The 24,889-nt window shown below is 39.0% G+C and overlaps 1 protein-coding gene and 1 pseudogene across 6 annotated transcripts in view; both read left to right on the top strand.

Moving 5' to 3' along the window:
- LPAR1 (lysophosphatidic acid receptor 1) overlaps positions 1-24,889 on the top strand; it is a 159,277-nt gene that overhangs the window by 75,887 nt on the left and 58,501 nt on the right. For all 6 annotated transcript variants that reach the window (XM_057548950.1, XM_007178218.2, XM_057548951.1 and 3 more), the window contains exon 3: positions 17,931-18,678. In XM_057548950.1, the coding sequence (XP_057404933.1) occupies positions 17,931-18,678 (748 nt within the window). The remainder of the gene's footprint in view (positions 1-17,930; positions 18,679-24,889) is intronic.
- On the top strand, positions 1,052-1,542 carry LOC103015017 (ADP-ribosylation factor-like protein 2-binding protein; annotated as a pseudogene).

Here is a 24,889-nt window from a genome sequence, read left to right as displayed (position 1 = left end):
GCCTGGGAGAAAAAAGTCATTCATCTGGATTCAGGTTTGGGCCCCAACTCCAAGGGCTTTGCATATTCTAGAACTCTGTTTAGCATTACCTTAACTGTGGTTGATCAAGTTACTGAAATCACCTGGCAAAAACCTGGCAAAAACAAAGGGCCCAGGAAGAAGCCCAGCCCTATGGCCTGTGCTCTGGGCTTACCTCTGACATGCTGGTTTGTATATGGATGCCCAGTGGGAACTCAGGACTCAGAGGTTATGGTCAGGCATAGATGTGACAAGTCCAGATGGAGAGACTCAGCTGCTGGCCAGCTCACTGTCTTATTCAAGACCAGCTTGGAAAAGCAGAGCAACACAGCCTGCAGCTGGGAATTCAACTCTGTATCAGCGGAGAAAGACAAGGTAGAAAGAACAAGGTGGCGAATGACAGGGAATCTGCGAGATTGTAGTCCTGTTATGCCAAGATGTGTAACTCAAATGATGTAGCCGGAATACACATTTATTCTTATGAGAACTTTTCTGCATGATTTTTTTCTGAAAAATATTTAAAAATTGCATTAAGTATTTAAAATATTAAAAACTGCCTCTTCTCAGTTGCACATCTTATGGCTTTCCTCTAAGCTAGTCACGGAAAAAGCATCGAGAAGCTGTTTGTAAGAATAAGAGAATACAGTAAGTATGGGCAGTAGAATACAACAAGAACTTAAAGAATAGATATACAAATCTGTTTTTTAAAAATTGAGAAGCGGGGCGCGGTAACGGACGCCTGGGACCCCGCGGCGGCAGCGGCGAGTTTAGTGAGGCCTGGCAGGGCTTAGCGGCCCGGCCGGCGCGTGGCCGCAGCCGCGGAGCCTGAGGCTGGGGCGTCGTGCTCAGGCGCTACCCGGCTGGGCCGTGAGCCGTCCGCGGCCTCGGCGGCGAGGCCTTCCCGATGCCGGTTGGGGCTCTGCCGGTTGGGGCTCTGCGGCGTAGAGCGGAGGATGCGCCCGGGCCGCGGGCGGGGTAGAAGGCCGGCGGCCCGCTCCCCCCGAGCGCGGTGGATGCGGCGGCGGCGGCGGCAATGGACGCCCTAGAGGAAGAGAGCTTCCCGCTGCCCGTCTCTTCGCCTCTGATGCAGAATTTGATGCTGTAGTTGGATATTAAGAGGACATTATCATGGATGGTGACTTCCAGCTATTACAGAAGAATTGCATGGGCAAGTACTACCAGGAGTTTGAAGACGCAGAAGAGAGAAAGCTCACCTACACACCTACTTTTAACGAATATATTTCTTTGGTAGAAAAGTATATAGAAGAACAGCTGTTGGAGCGGATTCCTGGATTTAACATGGGGGCTTTCACTACAACTTTACAGCACCATAAAGATGAAGTGGCCGGTGACATTTTCGACGTGCTTCTCACGTTTACGGATTTTCCAGCTTTTAAAGAAATGTTTCCGGACTACCGAGCAGAAAGAGAAGGCTGGGGACTGGACTTAAGCAGCGGTTTAGTGGTGATTTCATTGTGCAAATCATCTTCTATGCCACCTTCCCAGAACAATCTGCGGCACTAGGTCCCACCTGCAGGTAATGGGATCTTTCTAGACATCACCAGGCCAATAGACTGGGAGAGGCTTTGGCTAATGATGTCAGAAGAATACGTCTTGGAAAGACTGACTCTGTTCTGCAGCTCTTCACTAGTGTTAAGTACTGATGGATCAGAAGAAAATTACCTGACTTCCTGGACGCGTTCTTGTCTTCGGTAACCCTAGTACTCCTCCCTGAGTAGACACCTCTCGCAGGAGCTTCTGAGTCTGGCTCCTGCATGAAGCCCAAGACCAGCATTCCACCTGGGGGGCACTTCCTCGGCATACATGTTGGTGTGCCCATGCTGGAAGAACCCTATCACCAACTCTCTTGGGCCAGCAGGCATTGCATGTCCCACCAGGCTTTTTGTGCACTCACAGCTTTTTATATGGGTCAGAGTTTCAGTCCTGCAGCCTCAGTGGGGTTTTTGACTGGGAGTATTTATCTAGGGGTTAACTCAAGCTAGCTGCCCATCTTAAGATTTCTGAAAATCCTACTGTCACAGCTAGTCTTGGCTGTATGAATCAACTTAGATTTCCTTTACCTAAAAGGTACATGTGAAAATCAATTCCTAGTCTTACATGTACAGTCCTTGTATCACTGTCTTCTACTGGTCCTGATGTAGTCCCATTGTTTCTATAACTCTCGTTTACGTGTTTTTTAAAAAATATTTTTATAGATGAATACTCAGGCTAACCTAGTGGATATAATCTTGGAACTTCCATGATTCCCCACTTCAAGATCAAAGTATTATATGCTGTGTGCTTTTTAGCTGTTAGTGCTATGAAAGCAAACATGCTTGCTACGTTGGTGTTCCTATTTTACTGGGCACCAATGAATGTATGCTGGAAGTAGTCTGAAAGGTTTCCTTTCTTAGGGTATGTTAGTGTTTGTGCAGGTTTGCTTAAAACCCTTTCTGGGGGCTTCCCTAGTGGCGCAGTGGTTGAGAATCTGCCTGCCAATGCCAGGCACATGGGTTCGAGCCCTGGTCTGGGAAGATCCCACATGCTGCAGAGCGGCTGGGCCCGTGAGCCACAACTACTGAGCCTGCGCGTCTGGAGCCTGTGCTCCGCAATGGGAGAGGCCGCGGCAGTGAGAGGCCCGCGCACCGCGATGAAGAGTGGCCCCCGCTCTCCGCAACTGGAGAAAGCCCTCGCACAGAAACGAAGACCCAACACAGCCAAAAATAAATAAATAAATAAATTTATAAAAAACCCTTTCTGTGTAAAACAGCTCCTTAGGTTTTCTGTTGGGGTAGGGGCTCTGCACTTACTTCTTACTGTCAAAGTAATCCTACCAAGATAGTGTTCCACTGGTCTAGCTCAGTAGGAGGTAGCAAACAGCTTTACTGGTCATCTGTCTGCTTGGATTTAGTACACTGCTTTAGTACAATGTTTGTTAGAACATTACTGACAAAACATGGACGTCACATCTCTAGAAAGAAAAACTGTAGTAGTTCAATTCCCAATGTGTACCTTAGTTGTTATTTTGTTTGTTTTTATTTTTATTTTTAAAGTAAAAATAAGAATCTCTGCTGACTTTTCACTTGGCTGTTCTAGTTTTAAAGGATGAGCTATATAGGCTGTGTGTTTTTCTGTACCGATGTGGCACTTATTAAATACTTTTTACCATGAGTAAAAATAAAATAAATAATAAAAAATTGAACACCTAAAACTAATACAATGATCTATGTCGGTTATATCTCAATTTAAAAAACTGTTAAATGAGAAAACTACCCAAAAATCCTGTATACAAATGCCTTAAAAGTATCAAGTATTTAAGAGTAACTCTAATAATAAAATTGGTATAAGAACTCTGAGATTATTTATAAAACCTTATTAATATACATTAAAGAAGACTTAAACAGAGAGATACCATGTCAATGGATTGTAAGATTCATTGATTTCATGTCAGTTCTCTTTAAATGCATCTGTAGGTCGAATGCAGTCACAATAAAAATTCCAAAAAATTGTCTTGAGACCTCACGAGCTGATTCTAACATTCATATCAAAATACAAAAGATCAAAACTAGCTAATATCATCTTGAAGAAGATGACCTAGGTGGGAAAAAGTGATCTTCCAGATATCAGAATTTATTATAACATTATAATAAATAAGTCAGTGTGGTATTTGTATAGGGATAGATAAACCACTGGAAGCAATAGAGCCTAGACACCAATCCACACGTATTATTGTAAAAAAAAAATGGATTTGAAACAAGATAATGAAGAAAGATATTCTGTTCTTAGCCTATGGAAATAAAAAGGGCCAAGAGAAAATAATTTTCTTCATCGGATGAATTATTTAATTATCTTGTTTTGACCTGTGAGTTCAAGAAGGCTGCGTTTTAGAGGTGGTGTTTGGTTTATGAAGGTTTAAACCCTCTGGGTTACTTGATTTAAAAGTTTCAGGAGAAATGGATGTTACAGAAACTGAATAATAACTCAGTCCTTAAAAGGTGGTGTTTTTCTCTCTATTTTACAGATGAGGAGACTAACTCCTAAGAGGAGAGTGTTAAGTAATTTATTGAAGTCATATTAGTAAACAAAACAACTGGAATCTGAACCCAGATCTCACCAATTCTGGGGTCTAAGCTCTAAGCTAATAATAAGCTTAATAATAAGCTAATAAACTCTAATCTGTAATGTTATCTCCCAAACCCTTTGCTGTCTCCCAGGAAATAGGAATGTTAAGTGAAGCATGATGACGTATTTCAGTTTTTATCCGTTAATCATTCTTTGGGCCTGGTGGAGCCTAGCTATAGCGCTCACTACTTTCCTTCCCCTCTGCTTCCTTCACCTCCCTGCTTTATTGACAACAGAACCCATTTGCTTTGACTCCGACTGAATAAGCTCTTTGTTATTTTAAAAATATGTCGGGATATAGGTATATGTATAGCTGATTCACTTTGTTATACAGCAGAAACTAACACACCATTGTAAAGCAATTATACTCCAATAAAGATGTTAAAAAAAATATGTCAAGCATACAGAAAAGTGTAGAGAGCGTTATAATACGATAGGATGTCTATTACCCAGCTTTTAAAATGTTAACATTTTGATGTAATGGCTTCAGAATCTTTTGGGTGAAGATGGTCAAAAGGTACAGACCTCCAGTTGTAAAATAAAAAAGTCCTGGAGGGCTTCCCTGGTGACGCAGTGGTTGAGAATCTGCCTGCCAATGCAGGGGACACGGGTTCGAGCCCTGGTCTGGGAAGATCCCACATGCTGCAGAGCAACTGGGCCCGTGAGCCACAACTACTGAGCCTGCGCGTCTGGAGCCTGTGCTCCGCAACAAGAGAGGCCGCGACAGTGAGAGACCCGCGCACCGCGATGAAGAGTGGCCCCCGCTCTCCGCAACTGGAGAAAGCCCTCGCACAGAAACGAAGACCCAACAGAGCCATAAATAAATAAATTAAAAAAAAAAAAAAGTCCTGGCGATGGAATGTGCAGCGTGGTGACTATAGTTAATAATACATATATTGCATTATTGACAGTTGCTGAGAGTAGGTCTTAAAAGTTCTTATCACGAGAAAAATTTTGTAACCATGTATGGTGATGCTTGTTAACGAGGCTTATTATGGTGATCATCTCACAATATATACAAATATCGAATCATTATGTTGTACACCTGAAACTAATGCTATATGTCAATTATACCTCAATAAGAAAATATCTTAGGCTTTAATAAATAAAACAAAGAACCATTATAGATAAAGTTGAGCCCCTTGTACTCCTTCCCAATTCTATTAACCTCCGTCTTGACTCAGACCATAAATATTGTTATTTATCATCTCCCCACATGTGTTTGTGGATATATACATATGTGAAGAAAATGTTTAAACAATATATAGTGTATTTTTGTAAGTTTTTTACATTTCTAAGAATGGTGCACTGCATGTATACTTTGCAAATTGCTTTAGTCATTAGCATACGTAAAGCTCTACTTTGTTCATTTTGACTGCTTTATAGCATACCCTTCTGGTTATTTTGCAGTTTATCCATTCTCCAGTTGACAGATATTTACGTTGCTTCTAATATTTTGATATTATAAAAGAGTGGCAATGAAAATTCTTATATATGTCTCCTTATGCACATGTGTGAGTTTTTCTGGGGTTAGAATCTCTCAATCATGTGTATGAACATGTCCAATTTAAGTGGTTTTTGCCAAACTGTTTTGCAAAGCAGTTGTACTGAAATTTTATTCCCACCATAACTGTATGACAGTCTTCGCCAACTCTTGATATTTTCAGACTTGTTAAATTTTGCCCACCTGATGGAATGATTAATTGGGTCTGACGGCAGTTTGTATTTAACTTTCTCTGATTCCCTGGAAGGGTAATTATCTGTTCATGTGACGACTGGCCATTTAGTTTTCCTCTTCTATGAATTGCCTGTCCCCATCTTTGCCTATTTTGCTATTGGATCGTTTGGTTTTTCTATTTTGATTTGTAAACTAAGCCTTTTTTATGTGCATTGCCAAACTTTTTACTATTCTTCAGCTTTTCTTTTCACTGATTAGGAAGTTTTTTGCTGCACAGAAGTCTTGAATTTTGAATTTTGTCAATGTTTTGGTCTTGTTTAGAAAAATCCTTCTATTCACAAATTATAAATATATTCTTTATTTGCTTTTTACATATGTCTTTATATCACCTGAAATTGATTTCTGGGTATGATATGATATGACATAGACAGTCAATTTGTTTTATTTTTTTTTCATATAGGTGAACAGTTACACTGTTTTCCCCATTGGTGGGTAAAGCCATGTCTCTTGTATCGAGTTACCATGGAAATGTGTGTTTCTAGTTCTTTATTCTATTCCATTGGCTGTTCATGTTTTTCTGTGCCAATATCATGTCTTACTATTATCACTTTAAAATAACATATGCTTTTCCATAGGGCATCTAGTTCTTTGTTTTCCAAGTTATCTTGGATACTCTGGTTCTTCTGTACTTCTGTAGCAGTGTTCAGGGAGCCTGTCAAGCTTCGTGAAAAACCCTTTTGGGATTTTCATTTTATTGCATTTAATTTGTATATTAATTTTGGGAAAATTGACATCTTAACACCTTTTTCTGCCCATGAAATATTATCTTTTCAGTTATTTAGGTTTTGCTGTAAGCTTTTGAATATTTAGACTTATTCCTAGATACATTAGACCTTTTGTTATTGTAAATGGGTTGTCCTTGAAATAATAATTAAAAATTTTTTTTCTGATGTTTCTGCAGGAACACAGTTGATTCATGTGGCTTGATAGTTAATCCAGCAAATTTACTAAACTCTGTTAGTACAGTTTGTTTATATATTATCTTGCATTTTATATGTAACTGATTAATCATTTGTGAAAAACAATAAGTTTTTCTTTTCCAATTCTTTCCTTTTTTTTTTTTCTTATTGTTTTGGCTATAATCACCAATACATGCTAAAAGCAACTGGTGATTGAATCACCTTTGTTTTGTTTCTGCCTTAAAAGGGAATATTTCCATCAAATATGACAATTGCCATACATAAACCTTTTACCAAGTTAAGGAAGTTTCCTTCTAACCCTAGATTGCCAAATTATCATGAAAGGATATTTAAATTTACCAAACGCATATTTCCATTTCTAGTGAGATGATCATTGGCCTTTCTTCTTTCCTTGAATTTGTTTGTGTGGTGAATTCTATTACCAGATTTTTAAATGTTAAATCATCTTTGCATTCTGGAATAAGCTCTATTTAGTCACACCTCTTTCTCTTTCCCTATATAGATCTAGATCTAGATATACAGATATAGAAACTATATTTAGGAACTCTTCATTTATGTTCTTAAATAATACTGGCCAGTAATTTATTTCACTCTTAATCTCCTTTTTGTCCTTGTACCGTGGGTGTGCTGGCTTCATACAAATATAACCAAATAAACTGAGAATGGAAAATCAAAACAGTAATATGAGGTAATTTTAGGTAGGTTTCAAAACAAATGGAAGTAAAATGCTGAACCACAGTAACATGGGAGCCAGAGGTGTTGGAGTGAAAGCTCATCAAGGGAAGAGGATTACCTTTAGACTTCAAGTCAAGTATGCACGTTAAAGTATTAAAAATAAGCATTAAAGAATAGAAATGGAAATGTAACTGGAACCAGTTGAAGTGGAGAAGGGAGAATGCAAAACCTCAATTGGTTCAGTCTTGTCTTTAGTCTGATATTCTTGGGTCCTATCCTACTGTGTACTGTTCTGCCGATTCTCATACATGGTATCCTTCCTGTGTGTTTTTAGTCTTTGGGATGATGAATTCATCATCAGTGGGGCTGATTCGAGAGAATCCTGTGTGGCTGTATTGAGGTCTGGCCCTCTGGAGAGGTTTGATGCTTGCTAGTGCCAGCACGTGGATGGGAGGGGGGTGGAGATGTCACAGGCTAAGGACTGTGGTTTGTGTTAATTTCTCCTCCTGTGGGTTCTCAGATTTGGCAAAGGTCTAACTTCATTCTCAGACTTGGCAGAAGGTCTAATAACTTCAAATCCCATCTTGATTGGGAAGGGAGGGGTCTTGATTTCTGAAGGGAGTCTTTTAATTTATTTATTTCCCAACCTGGAGCCTAAGCTAAGACAAACTTCCTTGTTTTCCCCAGTGCACCTGGGTAGATTATTTTTTCTGTTCCACTCTTTTACTGATAAGGAGATCTTCAAGACTCCTGGCTTAACTATTGGGTCTCAGTTCTAAGTCACTTCCTCAGTCAAGGCCAAGGGCTGATTTTCTTTTTCTCAGTAATATTTAATGCCCTGTCTCCATGATCTTGACAGTCTGCTGCCAGGGCAGCCTATCACCTCAGTTTGCTGTTCCCTTTTAGCTCAGCAGTGCATCTAAAACACTATATTTTTCTCCAGCATGTCTTAGTGTCTTTAGGCTTGTTTGTTTGTTTGTTTGTTTTCCATTTCTTCCTCTTGGGCCCAGACTCAAAATTCTCTCTGGAAATTCAACTGATATGATGTCACTCACTCAGCCTGTTACAAGGGGCCATAACAGATATGACGTATTTTTATTGATTTACACTTTGTTTTCCATAGTTTTCTTTTTTACATGTGTGTACATCATATTCATGTACATTGTTATGTATAAGAAGTAGCATTTTATGTACTTTTTCAGATAAAGTTTGAAAAATCTAGTAGTTGCACATTCTTCAGCTACTTTGAGGATAACTTTCTAACTTTAGAACATTTTTAGTTTGCATCAGCATTGTTTTGTGTCCTATTTTCTGATTATAGTGGTAGATCATTCCTTTTTTTTCTTTTTATTGTTTCTAATTTGAGACTCTAAAAAGTGAGAACTATTTTTCTTGTTAATAGAGACTTAATTGCATTTAATTAAATTCTGTGCCCTCTCTTTTCAATCTTTTTTTGGTGGGGGGAAGAGGGAGGAAATGTGTGGAAGGTCTGATTATTTTAGATTTAAGAACTAGAATTGAAGAGCCCTTAGAGATATCTTATTTTACAAATGAGAAATTGACACTTAGAGCAGTTATGAGACTTACCAAAGACCAAATTAGCTGGTGAGTATCAGAATCAGGAAGAAGTCCTCACCCACTCCATTGTTGTACTTTAACAGAAGTGGGAAACCAAATTGGCTTGATTTAGATCTTATTACTGGTCCTTTATTCAGTATAAATTAAAATCTCCCTTTAGGATGTCAGTAGAGTACATATTTACATTCTTATCTAAATGCTTACTAAATCATAAAGGTTTAGTTACCAGTTCGTGAGCTTGTGCTAAGTGCTCCCTTCTCCACTTGGCTAATGAAGATGTAGTTGTCTTTCAGGAGATTAAAAGCCACACTGGGGGCTTCCCTGGTGGCACAGTGGTTGGGAATCTGCCTGCCAATGCAGGGGACATGGATTCGAGCCCTGGTCTGGGAAGATCCCACATGCCGCGGAGCAACTGGGCCCGTGAGCCACAACTACTGAGCCTGTGCGTCTGGAGCCTGTGCTCCGCAACAAGAGAGGCCGCGATAGTGAGAGGCCCGCGCACTGCGATGAAGAGTGGCCCCCACTTGCCGCAACTAGAGAAAGCCCTTGCACAGAAACCAAGACCCAATACGGCCAATAAATAAATTAAAAAAAAAAAAAGACTATATTATTTAAAAAAAAAAAAAAAAAACCACAGTGGATGGACCGTGAGTGACCCCACACCAGGCGCCCAGGTGTTTCATGTTGGTACCCCTGGAAGGCATAGCATAGTGCAGTGCCATGCCCATACCTGGCATTCCAGAAATGTTTGTGACTGTGCCAATGAAGAAATGAAGTGCATAGCGAAGATGAACACCCTCTTTGTCTCTTTAGAGTTCAGGCTTGGCAGAGTTGTTATGACTTCTTTTGAGATGACACGATAGGGTGAGGTAAATTTTTGAGATTTGGAGCATCTGTTCTGTAGAGCAGCCAACGAGGCCTCCTCCCTCCACCCCATCATCCTGAAATGTAATTGGTGGATGTGCAAAGGGCATGAATGTGGACTTCTCTTTTTAGCTTTGAGGACAATGTATTTTTGGAATCATTCTATTTTGTTTATGTCTTTGTTTCTTGAGCAGGGCGGAATTCTGTAACTTATTACAGAGAAATTTCTAATTATAGTTATTGGCATTTTGGAATAATGAACTTTAAAAAAGTATTTGAGTTTTGTCTGATTATATTCTTGTTTCCCCCTAAATTTCTTGCAACAGATACTTCTTTTCTAAAGAAGAAAAGAAAACCATTTATAGTCTTACCTATATAAATTTCACAGAATTGTCATTCTATACATTGTTTTTTTACTCTATTTTCTCCAGTAATATGAAAAGTAATCATCTTACTTTTAGTATATTAACTACTCAATTTGGTGGCTTTTGAATCGATTATATTTAAACTTATTTTTGAAAATTATTGTTACAATTCAAATAGTATGTTTTGATTCATACCTGAGTAATAAGAGAAAATGAACAGATATTTCCATACTTCTCTTCCCCCATTTTTAAGTTCTTATTGATACAGTTATTCCAGATTATTATTAATTTATTGTCTTTATAATAAGTATACCCTCAAGAGTTATTTTTGATATTTGCTTTGTTTTATAACCATTTGGAGAGCAATTACTTAGACTCAATTTTGTTTTGTGTATTTTTGATGCTTGCTGACAGTCTTTTTATTCTATTGTGGTTTTTATTTTTACTTTTTTCATGGCTTACTTGCATTTGTATTTTCTTTAGGAAGGAAATGTAGATGATGATCTTTCTGAGCTCCCACATCTCTGGGACTGTTCTTTATTATCCCCTGTGAGAACATCAGTATAGTTGGCTGTGGAATTTATGGATCTTAAACATTTTCTCCATATAATGGAGATTTTTTCCAAATTGAAGTATAATTGAAATAATGAAGATTTTGATTGGTTGTGTTCTATCTTTTGGAATTCTACAGCAGAAGCTTAGCAATACCATATTTTCTCTCTCTTAATATTTGATTTGTTTGCTTTTTGTTTGTTTTTTTTTTTATATTTTTAGAGTTTCGAATGTTAACCTTGAGATTCCAAAATCTAACCTAGCTGTATCTGAATTTTAGTTGATTTTAATCAACTCTTTTGTAATTTATGTAAACTTAAACCAGTAATCTGAGGTCTTTCTCTTTAAGCAATAACTTTTCTTATGCTTCAAGCTGTGTTACTTAAGCTTTGTCCTAGTCTTACTTGGAAAGCTAGTTATGTTTGGAATTTTTTTCCTATACGTGCCTTTTTTCCTTTTATTCTTATCTCTGACCGTCTTCTCTGAGCACTGAGTAAACTTCCTAAGTTTGTTTTCTATTTGCCATTTCAGTTTTCTGGAATTTTTATACTTCATTTCATTGCCTGAATTATTGTTTTTAATTGAGAAATGGTTTTTCATCTCTTTGGTGGGCACAGTGATGAAGTTCTAATGATGTCCATTGCATACTTAATCCTGGAACCACTGAATAGGCTAATTTACATGGCAAAAGGGGCTTTTCAGGTGTGATGAAGTTCAGGATTTTGTGATGGGGAGATTATCCTAGGTTATCTGGGAAGGTAATCACAAGGGTCCCTAAATGTGGGAGATGGAGGAAGAAGAGTCAGTGTTAGAATGATGTCAGTGTGAGAAAGACTTGGCTGGCCATTGCTGGCTTTGAAGCTGGAATGGGGCCAGGAGACAAAGACTGTGAGCCGTCTCTGCAAGTGGAAAAAGGCAGAAAAATTCTCTTCTAGAGCCTCTGGAAAGGAACACAGTCCTGCCAACACCTTGATTTAGCCTAGTGAGCCCCACTTTGGACTTCTGACCTCCAAGACTATAAGGTAATAAATTTGTCTTTTTAAGCTACTAAATTTGTGGCAATCTGTTACAGTAGCAATGGGAAGCTAATATAGTCTCTACGTAGTTTTTTCTGAAGAAAAAAAATTTTTTTTTGTCTTCATAATGGCTTGCTCTATTTTCAGTGCTTGTACCCTAACAAAGCATTTTGAGAATACAAATCAGAAATATCCTAGTATATAATCTTTTCCATTCCCCCCCCCTTTTTTCTTTTTTAATAAATCTGCTTCAAAGGGAGGTATTTTCTGTTATTCTTTAGGATGGCCATCTCCTCCTCTGAGATTGCTTTCTCCCCATTGTGTTTGCTAATTTTTTCTGTTTGCCATATCATTATAACCATGACTACCTTAATGTCTTATAATCCAAGCACAGTTGAATTGCATTCTCTCAGAGCTCGATGTGGGTTTCTGCCTAAATCCATCAGGTCCTGAAAAAGTAAAGAAGCACTTTCACACTACCCTTCTGACTACCATTGAAGATGCTGTCAGGGTGTCCTTCATTTATTCTCCAGATCTGCTGCTTTTTGCAGATAATAGGAGAAAAGTTTTAATTCTTTCAATTCAGTCCTCTTGTACTAAATCTAGCTGAAATTCCTGATTTTTTTCTCAGGTATATTCTACCCTTACTATTTTTAATTCCTGGTATATTTTCTACTGCTTTAATATTTAGCTGGCAATTTGATTAAATATAGAGTTCTTACCCACAATATTCTTAGTATAGAATTTTAAATCTGAAATAGACCTTATGTATAATTTAGTCCAATTTCCTCATTTAACAGATGGTAAAACTGAGGTTCAAAAAATCATGTAAGTTATGTCATTAAATATGGTATGGTTTTTATGGTATCACTACTCAATTTTTGAGAGATAAGAGATAGAATAGAACCAGGTCACATGCCATTTGCTGAGTAAACATTGGATACCTTCAGAGAAAATTTGTCAGTTTTATTCATCTTAGCATATTGTGGCTTAAAAAGCCAATTTATACTTTATTTTGTCATTCTTTTTTTTTTAAATTATTTATTTATTTATTTTATTTTATGGCTGTGTTGGGTCTTTCTTTCTATGTGAGGGCTCTCTCTAGTTGTGGCAAGCGGGGGCCACTCTTCATCGTGGTGCGCGGGCCTCTCACTATCGCGGCCTCTCTTGTTGCGGAGCACAGGCTCCAGACGCGCAGGCTCAGTAATTGTGGCTCATGGGCCCAGCTGCTCCACGGCATGTGGGATCTTCCCAGACCAGGGCTCGAACCCGTGTCCCCTGCATTGGCAGGCAGATTCTCAACCACTGCGCCACCAGGGAAGCCCCATCTTTTGTCATTCTTAATTATATGGTTTTTCTATGTGGGAAAAGCAAAGAAGCTTTTCATATCACTGCTTGACTTTGTTGGCAGTTGGCGTTTAGAAGTTGGAATGCTGTGAAATACTACATGCTTCTTGTTTGATTAAGAAATTCCTTTGTCCCGAGAAAGTAAATGGTTACAGGGGCTAAAGGAAAGAACAGAATTTTGCATTTATATAATATTTACGATTCTTTTTAATATCCTTTGCAGAAAGGAAACTTGTGAAGTGTAAACATTTTTTGAATTATCTTTAATTTATTAAAGCAATCAGTATATATTTAGCATCTAATCTAATAGTTGGATGCTATACAACAGTGAGCAAGAAAGCTAGAATCTCTGCCGTCATAATGCTGACAGCCTAGTATGGGGAGGTGTCAATAGATAATGAAGTAATTATTATACAGTGTGGTAAGTGTTATAGGAGTAATGCAGGGAACTGTGGTAGGAGGCACCTTGCCCAGACATGGGAAGATCTGGGGAGAATGACTAGAAATAATAATATTTCAACTGGTACATGAAGAATGAGTATAAGGTGAAAATGGGGGGAAGATTGTTCTAGGCCAGTGGTATTCAAAGTGTGGTCCTTAGCCCAGGAGTATCAGCATCACGTGGGGCCCCACCTCAGATCTACTAAATCAGATAGATGTGGTCATCAAGCTGTGTTTTACAAACCCTCTGGGTGCTGATGCAGAAAACCTCTGTTCTCAGCGATGCTGAGAACCAGAGGTGAGAGAGAGCACAGTACACTAAATAGAGCTGAAGCAGAGAGTTTAAAGTCATTAATAGCTTGAGTTGAGGCTGGAGAGGTCTGATAAGGTGGTTGAAGAGTATGGATTTTTAGCTTAAGTGCACTTGTTAGCCATTGAAGCGTTTTTAGTAGAGGAACAGTTTGGGGAACTTTGTCTTGCAGAAAGATCACTAGAGAAGAGATTGGTGCTAGGTAGAAAGAACACCTAGGAAGCCAGTGTAGTAGTAATGCTGGTGGCCATGAGGATGGAATAGTAAAAAGGTTGAACAGATACTTAGGAAGGAGAAGGTACAGGGTATGGTTATTGATTAAATGATGAAGATGAGGGAAAAGGAATTCCCACGTTTAGCATTCAGGCCACTAGAAAGATAGTGGTTCTCTAGCCTCTGAAATAGTGACTGTGGGAGGAACAAGTTGGGGAAGGTTATAAGTTTGAGCTTGGTTTTGAACACAGAGACAGAAGTAATTATGAGGTTGTCAGAGATAACAGTGGGCAATTTGGTATTTGCTTAGAGTTCAGGAAAGAAACAGGGGTCAAATACGTAGATATGGGAGTATTTGAGATATATAATTGAAATCTTGGAGGACATATTAGAAAACTCAATGAAAGTGTGTTGAATGAGAATATAGGGTAGAAACAGTAATGTTGCACAGAGGATGGGGAGCTTCAGAAATGACTGAGAAGCACCAACCAGGGAGAGAGAGAGATCAAGAGCCAGGATAGTATGATGTCATGATAGCTAAAGAAAGAGAATTTTCTAAAAAAGAGGCTCCCAGTCATGTATCTGATGCTTTGAGGGGTTAGTAAGGTGAGGACTGAAAAATTTCCATTGGAACAGCTACCAGATTGGTGTGATTTGGGGAAGTTATGTGAAACTCAAGAATTGACTAGAGTGGATTTGATGGAGGGGAAGGGGGAGAAGCTGTACCATAGGTAATTGAGAAATTTGTGTGTGTCCAGTGAGACACTGGAGAGCAATTGGCTATGAAGGGGAAAAGTCATCAGAGCTGGAAGCCAAACTTGAAGTTATATGGGGATTTCTTTCTTTCTCCCTCCCTCTCTCCCTCTCTCCCTCTCTCCCTCTCCTCCTCTCCCCCTCTCCCCCTCTCTCCCTCTCCCCCTCTCCCCCTCTCCCCCTCTCCCCCTCTCCCCTTCTCCCCCTCCCTCCCTCCCTTCTTTCCTTCCTTCCTTCCTGTCTTTGGTAGAGATTAAACTTACTCGAATATGGATAGGAAAGATTCAAAGGAGAGGAGAAGGAGTGAGGAGGGAACTGAAGAAAGGAAGCAATTTATAGAACAAGGTTCTGGAAATAGTAGGAATGGATGGGATTCAGAACACTTGGATGGCAAAGGGTACACTTTTTCCATTGTAACAGAAGGGGAAGAAAAAAATAGGTTCTTGGATAGGTAATTTTAAAGGTAAAAGAGTTCCAATCTGATGATTTCTAAGTTTCCTCTTTTGGCAACTGCTGCTGGAGAGAGGGAAGGTGAGACTCAAGAGAGAATAATAAGTTTAGTTACTGTGAAGAAGATACAGAATAATAATTAGGGAGAAAATCAGATTTCTTGTGGCATTAAATTCCCAGTTGAGGCTAGACATCATGAATTTATAGCAGAATCAATCTGCCAGATATGTTGATTTTTCTCTAACATTTCTCAGAAGCCTTGGTGTAGATGTGGAAGTGGGAACCAATTGCATTCATCCAAGACTGTTGTTATTCTAAGAAATTGTTACAGAAGTGCAGTGGAGCAAGTAGATTAAAAGATAAAGGTCTCTACTTCCTTATCTGAAACTATAAAATTTAAGAAGGTCTGAAAACTGATGACTTTTTCTTAGTGGCAAAAGTTGCTCTGAATGAATACATATGAGGCTACTTATAACCTTTATTTCTCAAACTTAGTGTATATATTCATATGTTTTACTTTAGAGATTAATGTGTATCATTATGGAGTGCTGTCTCAAATTTTGATGGGGCTGTTACATCAAACATAGATTATGTCCTCTATAACTGTTCTTAAAACCAGCAAATTTTTGAATTCTGAAGGACACCTGACCTCAAAGTCTTCAAGAAGAGACTGTGTTCTTGCATAAAAAAAAAAAAAAAAAAAAAGAGGTTGAAACGATATACTATGGAACCTAAGCCAGATAGGGAAAAGGGGGAAGATAGGGAAGTAATCCATTGGGAAAAAGTAGCATGCTTAAGGAAATAGATGGCTTCAAAGAACTGATGTAGGGGGATCAATTGAGAAATTTGGAAGAATGGGGAGGGAGTACTTAGAATGTATAAATTTGGAAGAATGGGAAGAGTAATTAGAATGGAAAGAGTATTAGAATGTATCAATCGATTATTTCCAAAGGGAGACAGTTCTGAGTGGTTACAGAGTCCAGGGTGTGACCTTGGAAGTGGGCAGCTGAGTTGTAATGGAATAGAAAGTCATGAAAGATGAGGTCAACAAACTGAGAGGCTAGAAAATTAGATGAGATACCCAGAGTAATGGCAAGATTTGGAGTGGAATGGAACATGACAAGTTCTCAGATCGCCATTGAGTGGGGCTCTGTGGAAGGTACATTAGATACCAAGATGTGTAAGACAAGGTCTTCACTCTTCCCCTGGACTATCATCTTTTTAAGAAACAAGGTGATAAATAATTATACAACATGGTAAGAGTGATTATTATAGAAGCATGATCTAAAAGCTATTTAGTCTAAATGAGGAAAGAGACCCTAGATGTCTGGACAGGTCAGGAGACTAACCATTCAAGAAGAGTTTCACACACTGTTTTGGAACTTTCTGTGTTTGGTAAACATTAAGGCACAACTCACAGATATTCGGTAGAATATTCGATCAAAAATAGTGGTTAAAACTGTCATATTTGCTAGGTAATTTACTAAATGCAGTGTAGGATATGAAGAAAAAGCTTGGATGTGAGCTATCTTCAAGAAATATTCTCTAATTTTAGGAGTCACAGACAAACTTAAGGCTTTAGGAAAGGTGATTTATTCTATTTGATGTGTAATTTTCTAGTTTCTCCGTGTCACTTTTTACTTTCTAATTTTGTTTTAATAGTTTTATCGACGCCTATATCATTCTACTAGAAACTTCCTCAATCCTTTTGAATTCAAGTGAGAGTATAAGTAGTTAATAAGCAAATATATTCTGATTGATGATGTTAAAAATAAGAAAACACGTAATGAAACATTATCGCTCAACATTTTAGAAGGTGTACTTTTAGAGCAGTGTCAAAGTATGAACTGCTCTCTGAAGGTTACATTGGTTACATATTTCTTATATCCTCCAAGAAGAAAAACGTTCTCAAACGTCATAGATTGTTTGATGAATGCTATTCTGGGGTAAGGAGTTGTGGGGGAAGACAGTGCTGACCACAGGAATGTTGAACAGCAAATGCTGGCTTTGGGCAAAGTAGCTTTGATGCATAGTGACCTCTTTGAAATGTTGGGACTGATGGTCCTTGTGGGGACTTGCGTTATAAAATGTCTGACACAGATTGAACATACTATGTGAGAACAGAAATGCAGAATAATAGGGCAATAATACCCTATCTATAAACCAACTGTGTTTACAGATTCCCTAAATAACAGGCCAAAGTAGATTTCACTATGGTAAATATTCCAGTTGCAATGCTCTGCAAAATTCTCATCTGTCTCATGTATTTTAGGCATGATTTCTGGGTCGTGTGGCTTTTCTAGTAGACTTCAATGATGTGCAGCCACCAAGAACAGACCTTGTCATTTATTTAACTCCAACTGTCTTTAATCTCAAGAACAGTAAAACAGTAAGAAACCTTAGGGTTTCAACATAATCACAGAACATTACACAGGATCAGATTTTCAAATTCTTTGCTTTTGCTATTTTTTGGCCACATTTACCGTAGAAGACTTGCGTTATCTACACATCTTTAAATTTGGGTCCGTGGTTTTTCTCTTTTTTCATCTTTCTTCCTTTCTCTTTTAGTTCACAGCCATGAATGAACCACAGTGCTTCTACAATGAGTCCATCGCCTTCTTTTATAACCGGAGTGGAAAGTACCTTGCCACAGAATGGAACACAGTTAGCAAGCTCGTGATGGGACTTGGAATCACCGTCTGTATCTTCATCATGTTGGCCAACCTGCTGGTCATGGTGGCGATCTATGTCAACCGCCGCTTCCATTTTCCTATTTATTACTTAATGGCGAATCTGGCTGCTGCGGACTTCTTTGCTGGGTTGGCCTACTTCTACCTAATGTTCAACACAGGACCCAATACTCGGAGACTGACTGTTAGCACGTGGCTCCTGCGTCAGGGCCTCATTGACACCAGCCTGACAGCCTCTGTGGCCAACTTACTGGCCATTGCAATCGAGAGGCATATTACGGTTTTCCGCATGCAGCTCCACACGCGGATGAGCAACCGGCGGGTGGTGGTGGTGATTGTGGTCATCTGGACCATGGCCATTGTTATGGGGGCCATACCCAGTGTGGGCTGGAACTGCATCTGTGATATTGAAAACTGTTCCAACATGGCACCCCTCTACAGTGACTCTTACTTGGTCTTCTGGGCCATTTTCAACTTGGTGACCTTTGTTGTCATGGTGGTTCTCTATGCTCATATCTTTGGCTATGTTCGCCAGAGGACTATGAGGATGTCTCGGCATAGTTCTGGGCCGCGGCGCAATCGGGATACCATGATGAGTCTTCTGAAGACTGTGGTCATCGTGCTTGGTGAGTTTTGTCTTGACTATAACTTACTTTATGGATTCTCAATGTCTTAATACAAACCAGAGTAGTTTATGATAGTGGTAAACAACAATGTGAACATCACCGGGTATATATGCAGGAATTACAAGGGGACAAGGCACCTTTATAGCAAATGTTTATGATGAAGTCAGCATCCCAGTCTTTCTATAATTACAGAACTGGTTTTAGGGAAATAATGTCTCAGTGATGTGTTATAAATGATGGTGATGTGGAAAATATCATTGACGAGTTTGGCTATTAAGTATTGAAAAATATCAGCTTTTGAAAGGTTTTATTACAGCCCAAATTGTGGAACTTTTGCCTATAGTCTCTTTATTACAGATTCTCAGAAAGTGTTTTTAATGTCCTATGAATATGCTTTCACACATAGTTATTTTTATGAGTCTGTTTCCAAATAAGGAGTCTTTCACATTCTGTCATTGTTACTGCGTACATGTAGGTAAGTATATCAAGGTTTTATATAGATTTATTGTGCAAAATGGGTTGGAATTAATACCATCTGTGACAGTCATCTTTATGAAAACTTACTTTTTTTCCATTAATTTTCTGTTTTTAGTGGTGGAAGTTAATTCATATTTCAAGGTGAAAAGCAGGATTTTATTCTTTTATGTAATGTATACTTGAATAACTTTTGCCTTTAAATAACTATTGTTTTTCCTGGGTGAAAAATTCATGGTAATGATCAGAAGGAATATATTTATTCATTTATGTATTCAGAAAATAGTTAAAGAGAACCTCATAAGTTCCAGGCCCTGTGCTGACTCCCGGAAATGTGTCCATGAAGACGGCATACACAGAACATTTCTTTTGGAGCTGAGAGGGCCTATTTTTTTTTAAATTAATTAATTTATTTATTTTTGGCTGTGTTGGGTCTTCGTTTCTTTGCAAGGGCTTTCTCTAGTTGCGGCAAGCGGGGGCCACTCTTCATCGCCGTGCGCGGGCCTTTCACTGTCACGGCCTCTCTTCTTGCGGAGCACAGGCTCCAGACACGCAGGCTCAGTAGTTGTGGCTCACGGGCCCAGTTGCTCCGCGGCATGTGGGATCTTCCCAGACCAGGGCTCGAACCCTTGTCCCCTGCATTGGCAGGCAGATTGTTAACCACTGCGCCACCAGGGAAGCCCTGAGAGGGCCTATTTTTAAAGTTCACCCAGTGAACATTTTAAATAATTACCCTATTGAATTACATTTTCTCCATAGGCTATATTTGGGTTAATGTCTGATCACACTAGCAAACAGAATCCAACAGCACATTAAAAGGATCATACACCATGATCAAGTGGGGTTTATCCCAGGATTGCAAGGATTCTTCAATATACGCAAATCAATCAATGTGATACACCATATTAACAAATTGAAGGAGAAAAACCATATGATCATCTCAATAGATGCAGAGAAAGCTTTTGACAAAATTCAACACCCATTTATGATAAAAGCCCTGCAGAAAGTAGGCATAGAGGGAACTTTCCTCAACATAATAAAGGCCATATATGACAAACCCACAGCCAACATTGTCCTCAATGGTGAAAAACTGAAACCATTTCCACTAAGATCAGGAACAAGACAAGGTTGCCCACTCTCACCACTATTATTCAACATAGTTTTGGAAGTGTTAGCCACAGCAATCAGAGAAGACAAAGAAATAAAAGGAATCCAAATCGGAAAAGAAGAAGTAAAGCTGTCACTATTTGCAGATGACATGATACTATACATAGAGAATCCTAAAGATGCTACCGGAAAACTCCTAGAGCTAATCAATGAATTTGGTAAAGTAGCAGGATACAAAATTAATGCACAGAAATCTCTTGCATTTCTATACACTAATGACGAAAAATCTGAAAGTGAAATTAAGAAAACACTCCCATTTACCATTGCAACAAAAAGAATAAAATATCTAGGAATAAACCTACCTAAGGAGACAAAAGACCTGTATGCAGAAAATTATAAGACACTGATGAAAGAAATTAAAGATGATACAAATAGATGGAGAGATATACCATGTTCCTGGATTGGAAGAATCAACATTGTGAAAATGTCTCTACTACCCAAAGCAATCTACAGATTCAATGCAATCCCTATCAAACTACCACTGGCATTTTTCACAGAACTAGAACAAAAAATTTCACAATTTGTATGGAAACACAAAAGACCCCGAATAGCCAAAGCAATCTTGAGAACGAAAAATGGAGCTGGGGGAATCAGGCTCCCTGACTTCAGACTATATTACAAAGCTTCAGTAATCAAGACAGTTTGGTATTGGCACAAAAACAGAAATATAGATCAATGGAACAGGATAGAAAGCCCAGAGATAAACCCACACACATATGGTCAACTTATCTTTGATAAAGGAGGCAAGCATATACAGTGGAGAAAAGACAGCCTCTTCAATAAGTGGTGCTGGGAAAATTGGACAGGAACATGTAAAAGTATGAAATTAGAACACTCCCTGACACCATGCACAAAAATAAACTCAAAATGGATTAAAGACCTAAGTGTAAGGGCAGACACTATCAAACTCTTAGAGGAAAACATAGGCAGAACACTCTATGACATACATCACAGCAAGATTCTTTTTGACCCAGCTCCCAGAGAAATGGAAATAAGAACACAAATAAACAAATGGGACCTAATGAAACTGAAAAGCTTTTGCACAGCAAAGGAAACCATAAACAAGACCAAAAGACAACCCGCAGAATGGGAGAAAATATTTGCAAATGAAGCAACTGACAAAGGATTAATCTCCAAGATTTACAAGCAGCTCATGCAGCTCAATAACAAAAAAACGAACAACCCAATCCAAAAATGGGCAGAAGATCTAAATAGACATTTCTCCAAAGAAGATATACAGATGGCCTACAGACACATGAAAGAATGCTCAACATCATTAATCATTAGAGAAATGCAAATCAAAACTACAATGAGATATCATCTCACACCGGTCAGAATGGCCATCATCAAAAAATCTAGAAACAATAAATGCTGGAGAGGGTGTGGAGGAAAGGGAACACTCTTGCACTGTTGGTGGGAATGTAAATTGATACAGCCACTATGGAGAACAGTATGGAGGTTCCTTCAAAAACTACAAATAGAACTACCATACGACCCAGCAATCCCACTACTGGGCATATACCCTGAGAAAACCATAGGTCAAAAAGAGTCATGTACCAAAATGTTCATTGCAGCTCTATTTACAATAGCCAGGACATGGAAGCAACCTAAATGTCCATCGACAGATGAATGGATAAAGAAGATGTGGCACATATATACAATGGAATATTACTCGGCCATAAAAAGAAATGAAATGGAGGTATTTGTAATGAGGTGGATGGAGTTAGAGTCTGTCATACAGAGTGAAGTAAGTCAGAAAGAGAAAAACAAATACAGTATGCTAACACATATATATGGAATCTAAGGGAAAAAAAAAAAAAAAAAGGCCATGAAGAACCTAGTGGCAAGACGGGAATAAAGACACAGACCTACTAGAGAATGGACTTGAGGATATGGGGAGGGGGTGGGGTGAGATGTGACAGGGTAAGAGAGTGTCATGGACATATATACACTACCAAATGTAAAATAGATAGCTAGTGGGAAGCAGCCGCATAGCACAGGGAGATCAGCTCGGTGCTTTGTGACCACCTAGAGGGGTGGGATGGGGAGGGTGGGAGGGAGGGAGATGCAAGAGGGAAGAGAAATGGGAACATATTGTATATGTATAACTGATTCACTTTGTTATAAAGCAGATGCTAACACACTATTGTAAGGCAATTATACTTCAATAAAGATGTTTGGGAAAAAAAAAAAAGTCAGAAAAAGAAATGATAATATGCATAGAGAGAGGGAATGATCAAATGAATGTGGTAAAATGTAAACTTTTGGGAAATCTAAGTAAAGAATATTGGGAGATCCTCATACTATACTTGCAACTTTTCTATAGATCTGGAATCACTTTGAAATAAAATGTTTCGGTAAAAGAAAAAAAAAAAAATCTTTAGTAGTTCCTCTTTCTGCATGGAAATTCAGTGGAAAGTTCCTCTAATGCTCTCTGTTCCAGCTCGTAAAGCAGGGTTGAGTGGATGGAACCTGGGATGGCGTGGCTCCTCTGAAACTCTGGGAGCTACTTTAATCTTAGCCCCAGGAAAGAGAGCCCTAATTATGGCTCTAGGAATAAAGGCCAGGCCTTGGGATTGCCGACACAACTAAAGCCCTGTCTGTAACTAAGTGGCACGTGTAGGTAGTATCCCCACTGAGGCCCCCACCACCTCAGATGTGAAATTGTCTTATTCCATCCAACAAAGTTCAGGTAGAAGTATAAAAATGATTTCCCTCTATGTTTAATTATCAACAAAAGCCTTGAGCACACCTGTGCCACAAGTATACATTCTCCATGATAGGGATGAAGCACATCTTTGTTTACCATGGATGCTATTTTTTGTATTAAATTAAGTAACATGAGAGACTTCACTTCTGTGTTGACTCAGGTATTTGTTTGTTTACTGCTGATCTGAATGTTGGTTGAAACTTTTCATACGGGTGTGCTTTTTCTAGTATCATCTCAAGCACTGCTTATGGTTCATAGAACCACCAGCAGAAAATGACTCCTGAACTTGGACCATGAACCTGCTAAGTTCTTGTTTTAATTTTGACCTTTGTATAACGCGTAGCATTTCCCGGTGTGTAGCATGCTTAACGATTCATATAAAATTAACTTCTGTGCCTCATTGGGTGGTTTTGCAGGTTAAATGAGAATTATTTTGAGGGTTTATTGGGCCACAGTTTCAGTGCACGTTGGCCCTAAATGCCCCTTCTGCCCTACCACACCAAGCCCAGACTTGAAGATGACAGAATATAACGCTGGTTTCTGAGGTTAACCTAGTGGGCTCCGCAAAGATTGAATACATGTAGCCGCCTCTGGAATAAATGGCATTATCTCTATAGATGTGTGATGGAAGACGTTTAGAACATGGAGGACTCCAATCAGGGTGATAGGCAAAGAAATTTGGTGAGGCAAGATGTGTATGGGATTGTAATATAGGAAGGAGAAATTACATAAGTGGACTGTAGCCTTGCAGAGAAAAGCAGCAAGAATGGGAGAATGGGCAGGGCTCGGAATAGGTAATTCACCACCCTGAACAGCCAGGTGTTTGTCAAGTTGGTGCCTGTTACCATTTGTACATCGTACTCCCCTGCTTGAATTCTATGTAGTCGTGATTGCATGCGAAAGATGGGTTGGTCTTGTAGGAACAAGTTTATTGACCATCAGGTTTTGTTGTGGTGCACGTTCGGTTTTTTAATATGTCTTCTCTGCCAGATCGTCAGCTTTGCGGCAGTGAGCAGGAATTGTAATGATGTGTTGTCCAGTTTCTCCACATTACCTGTTGTGGGATCTGGCACAAAGTAGGTACTTGTAAAATAACTGTTGAATGAATGAATGTGGTGACAAAACCAGGTTTTTGAGCCTTCAGAACTGAGGACCAGAGAAAGCCATAGTGAATTCACTAAGTTGATGCCACTTTGTTCAGTCGTGTGGCAGAAGCCAAACCTAGCTACACCCCTATTACGTTTTGTGTCTTCCAGTCAAATACAACAGCTTGGAAAGTGACAACAAGGGCTGCTCAATAAATAATGTGTATTTTGTTCATTTATTCTGGGGATGATTACAGTTTGATTAAGTGTCAAACCTTCGGTTTCCATTTCACCATGTCAAAATGACCTCTGGGTTTTAGACCCATTCAGTTCAATAAAGCAGTGTTTATTGGTTATTTATCCTTCAGTAAAAGGATTTGTTAGTCAACAAGTTGAATTTCTAGGAGTCAACATAAAATAAAGGGGTCTTTGAGATTTATGATGGCAATACCAGCAGCAGTTTTGAAGCACAAGATTGTGTATAAGCTGCTCTTGAGTGAGTACTGGATCTTAATAATTTTATTTGTAAAACACATATAGCATTAATCATGTGCCTAGCACTACTCTGCCTTAGAAATGCGTTTTTGTAAAGAGCATCCCTGTGGAGTCTAGGTTTGTTAGCTTCATTTTTCAGAGGTGAAAACTGAGGCACAGAGAGGTTAAGTAACTTGCCCAAGATCACACAGCTGGTTAAGTACAGGAGCTGGGATACGTTTCAGGCAGTCTGGTTCCAGAGCCCATGTGTTTTTCACCTCCATGCTATCCTGCCTTTCTA

This window comes from Balaenoptera acutorostrata, chromosome 6, assembly GCF_949987535.1.
Source record: "Balaenoptera acutorostrata chromosome 6, mBalAcu1.1, whole genome shotgun sequence".
In the NCBI taxonomy this organism is placed as follows: domain Eukaryota; kingdom Metazoa; phylum Chordata; class Mammalia; order Artiodactyla; family Balaenopteridae; genus Balaenoptera; species Balaenoptera acutorostrata.
This window is presented reverse-complemented; position numbering and strand designations above follow the sequence as displayed.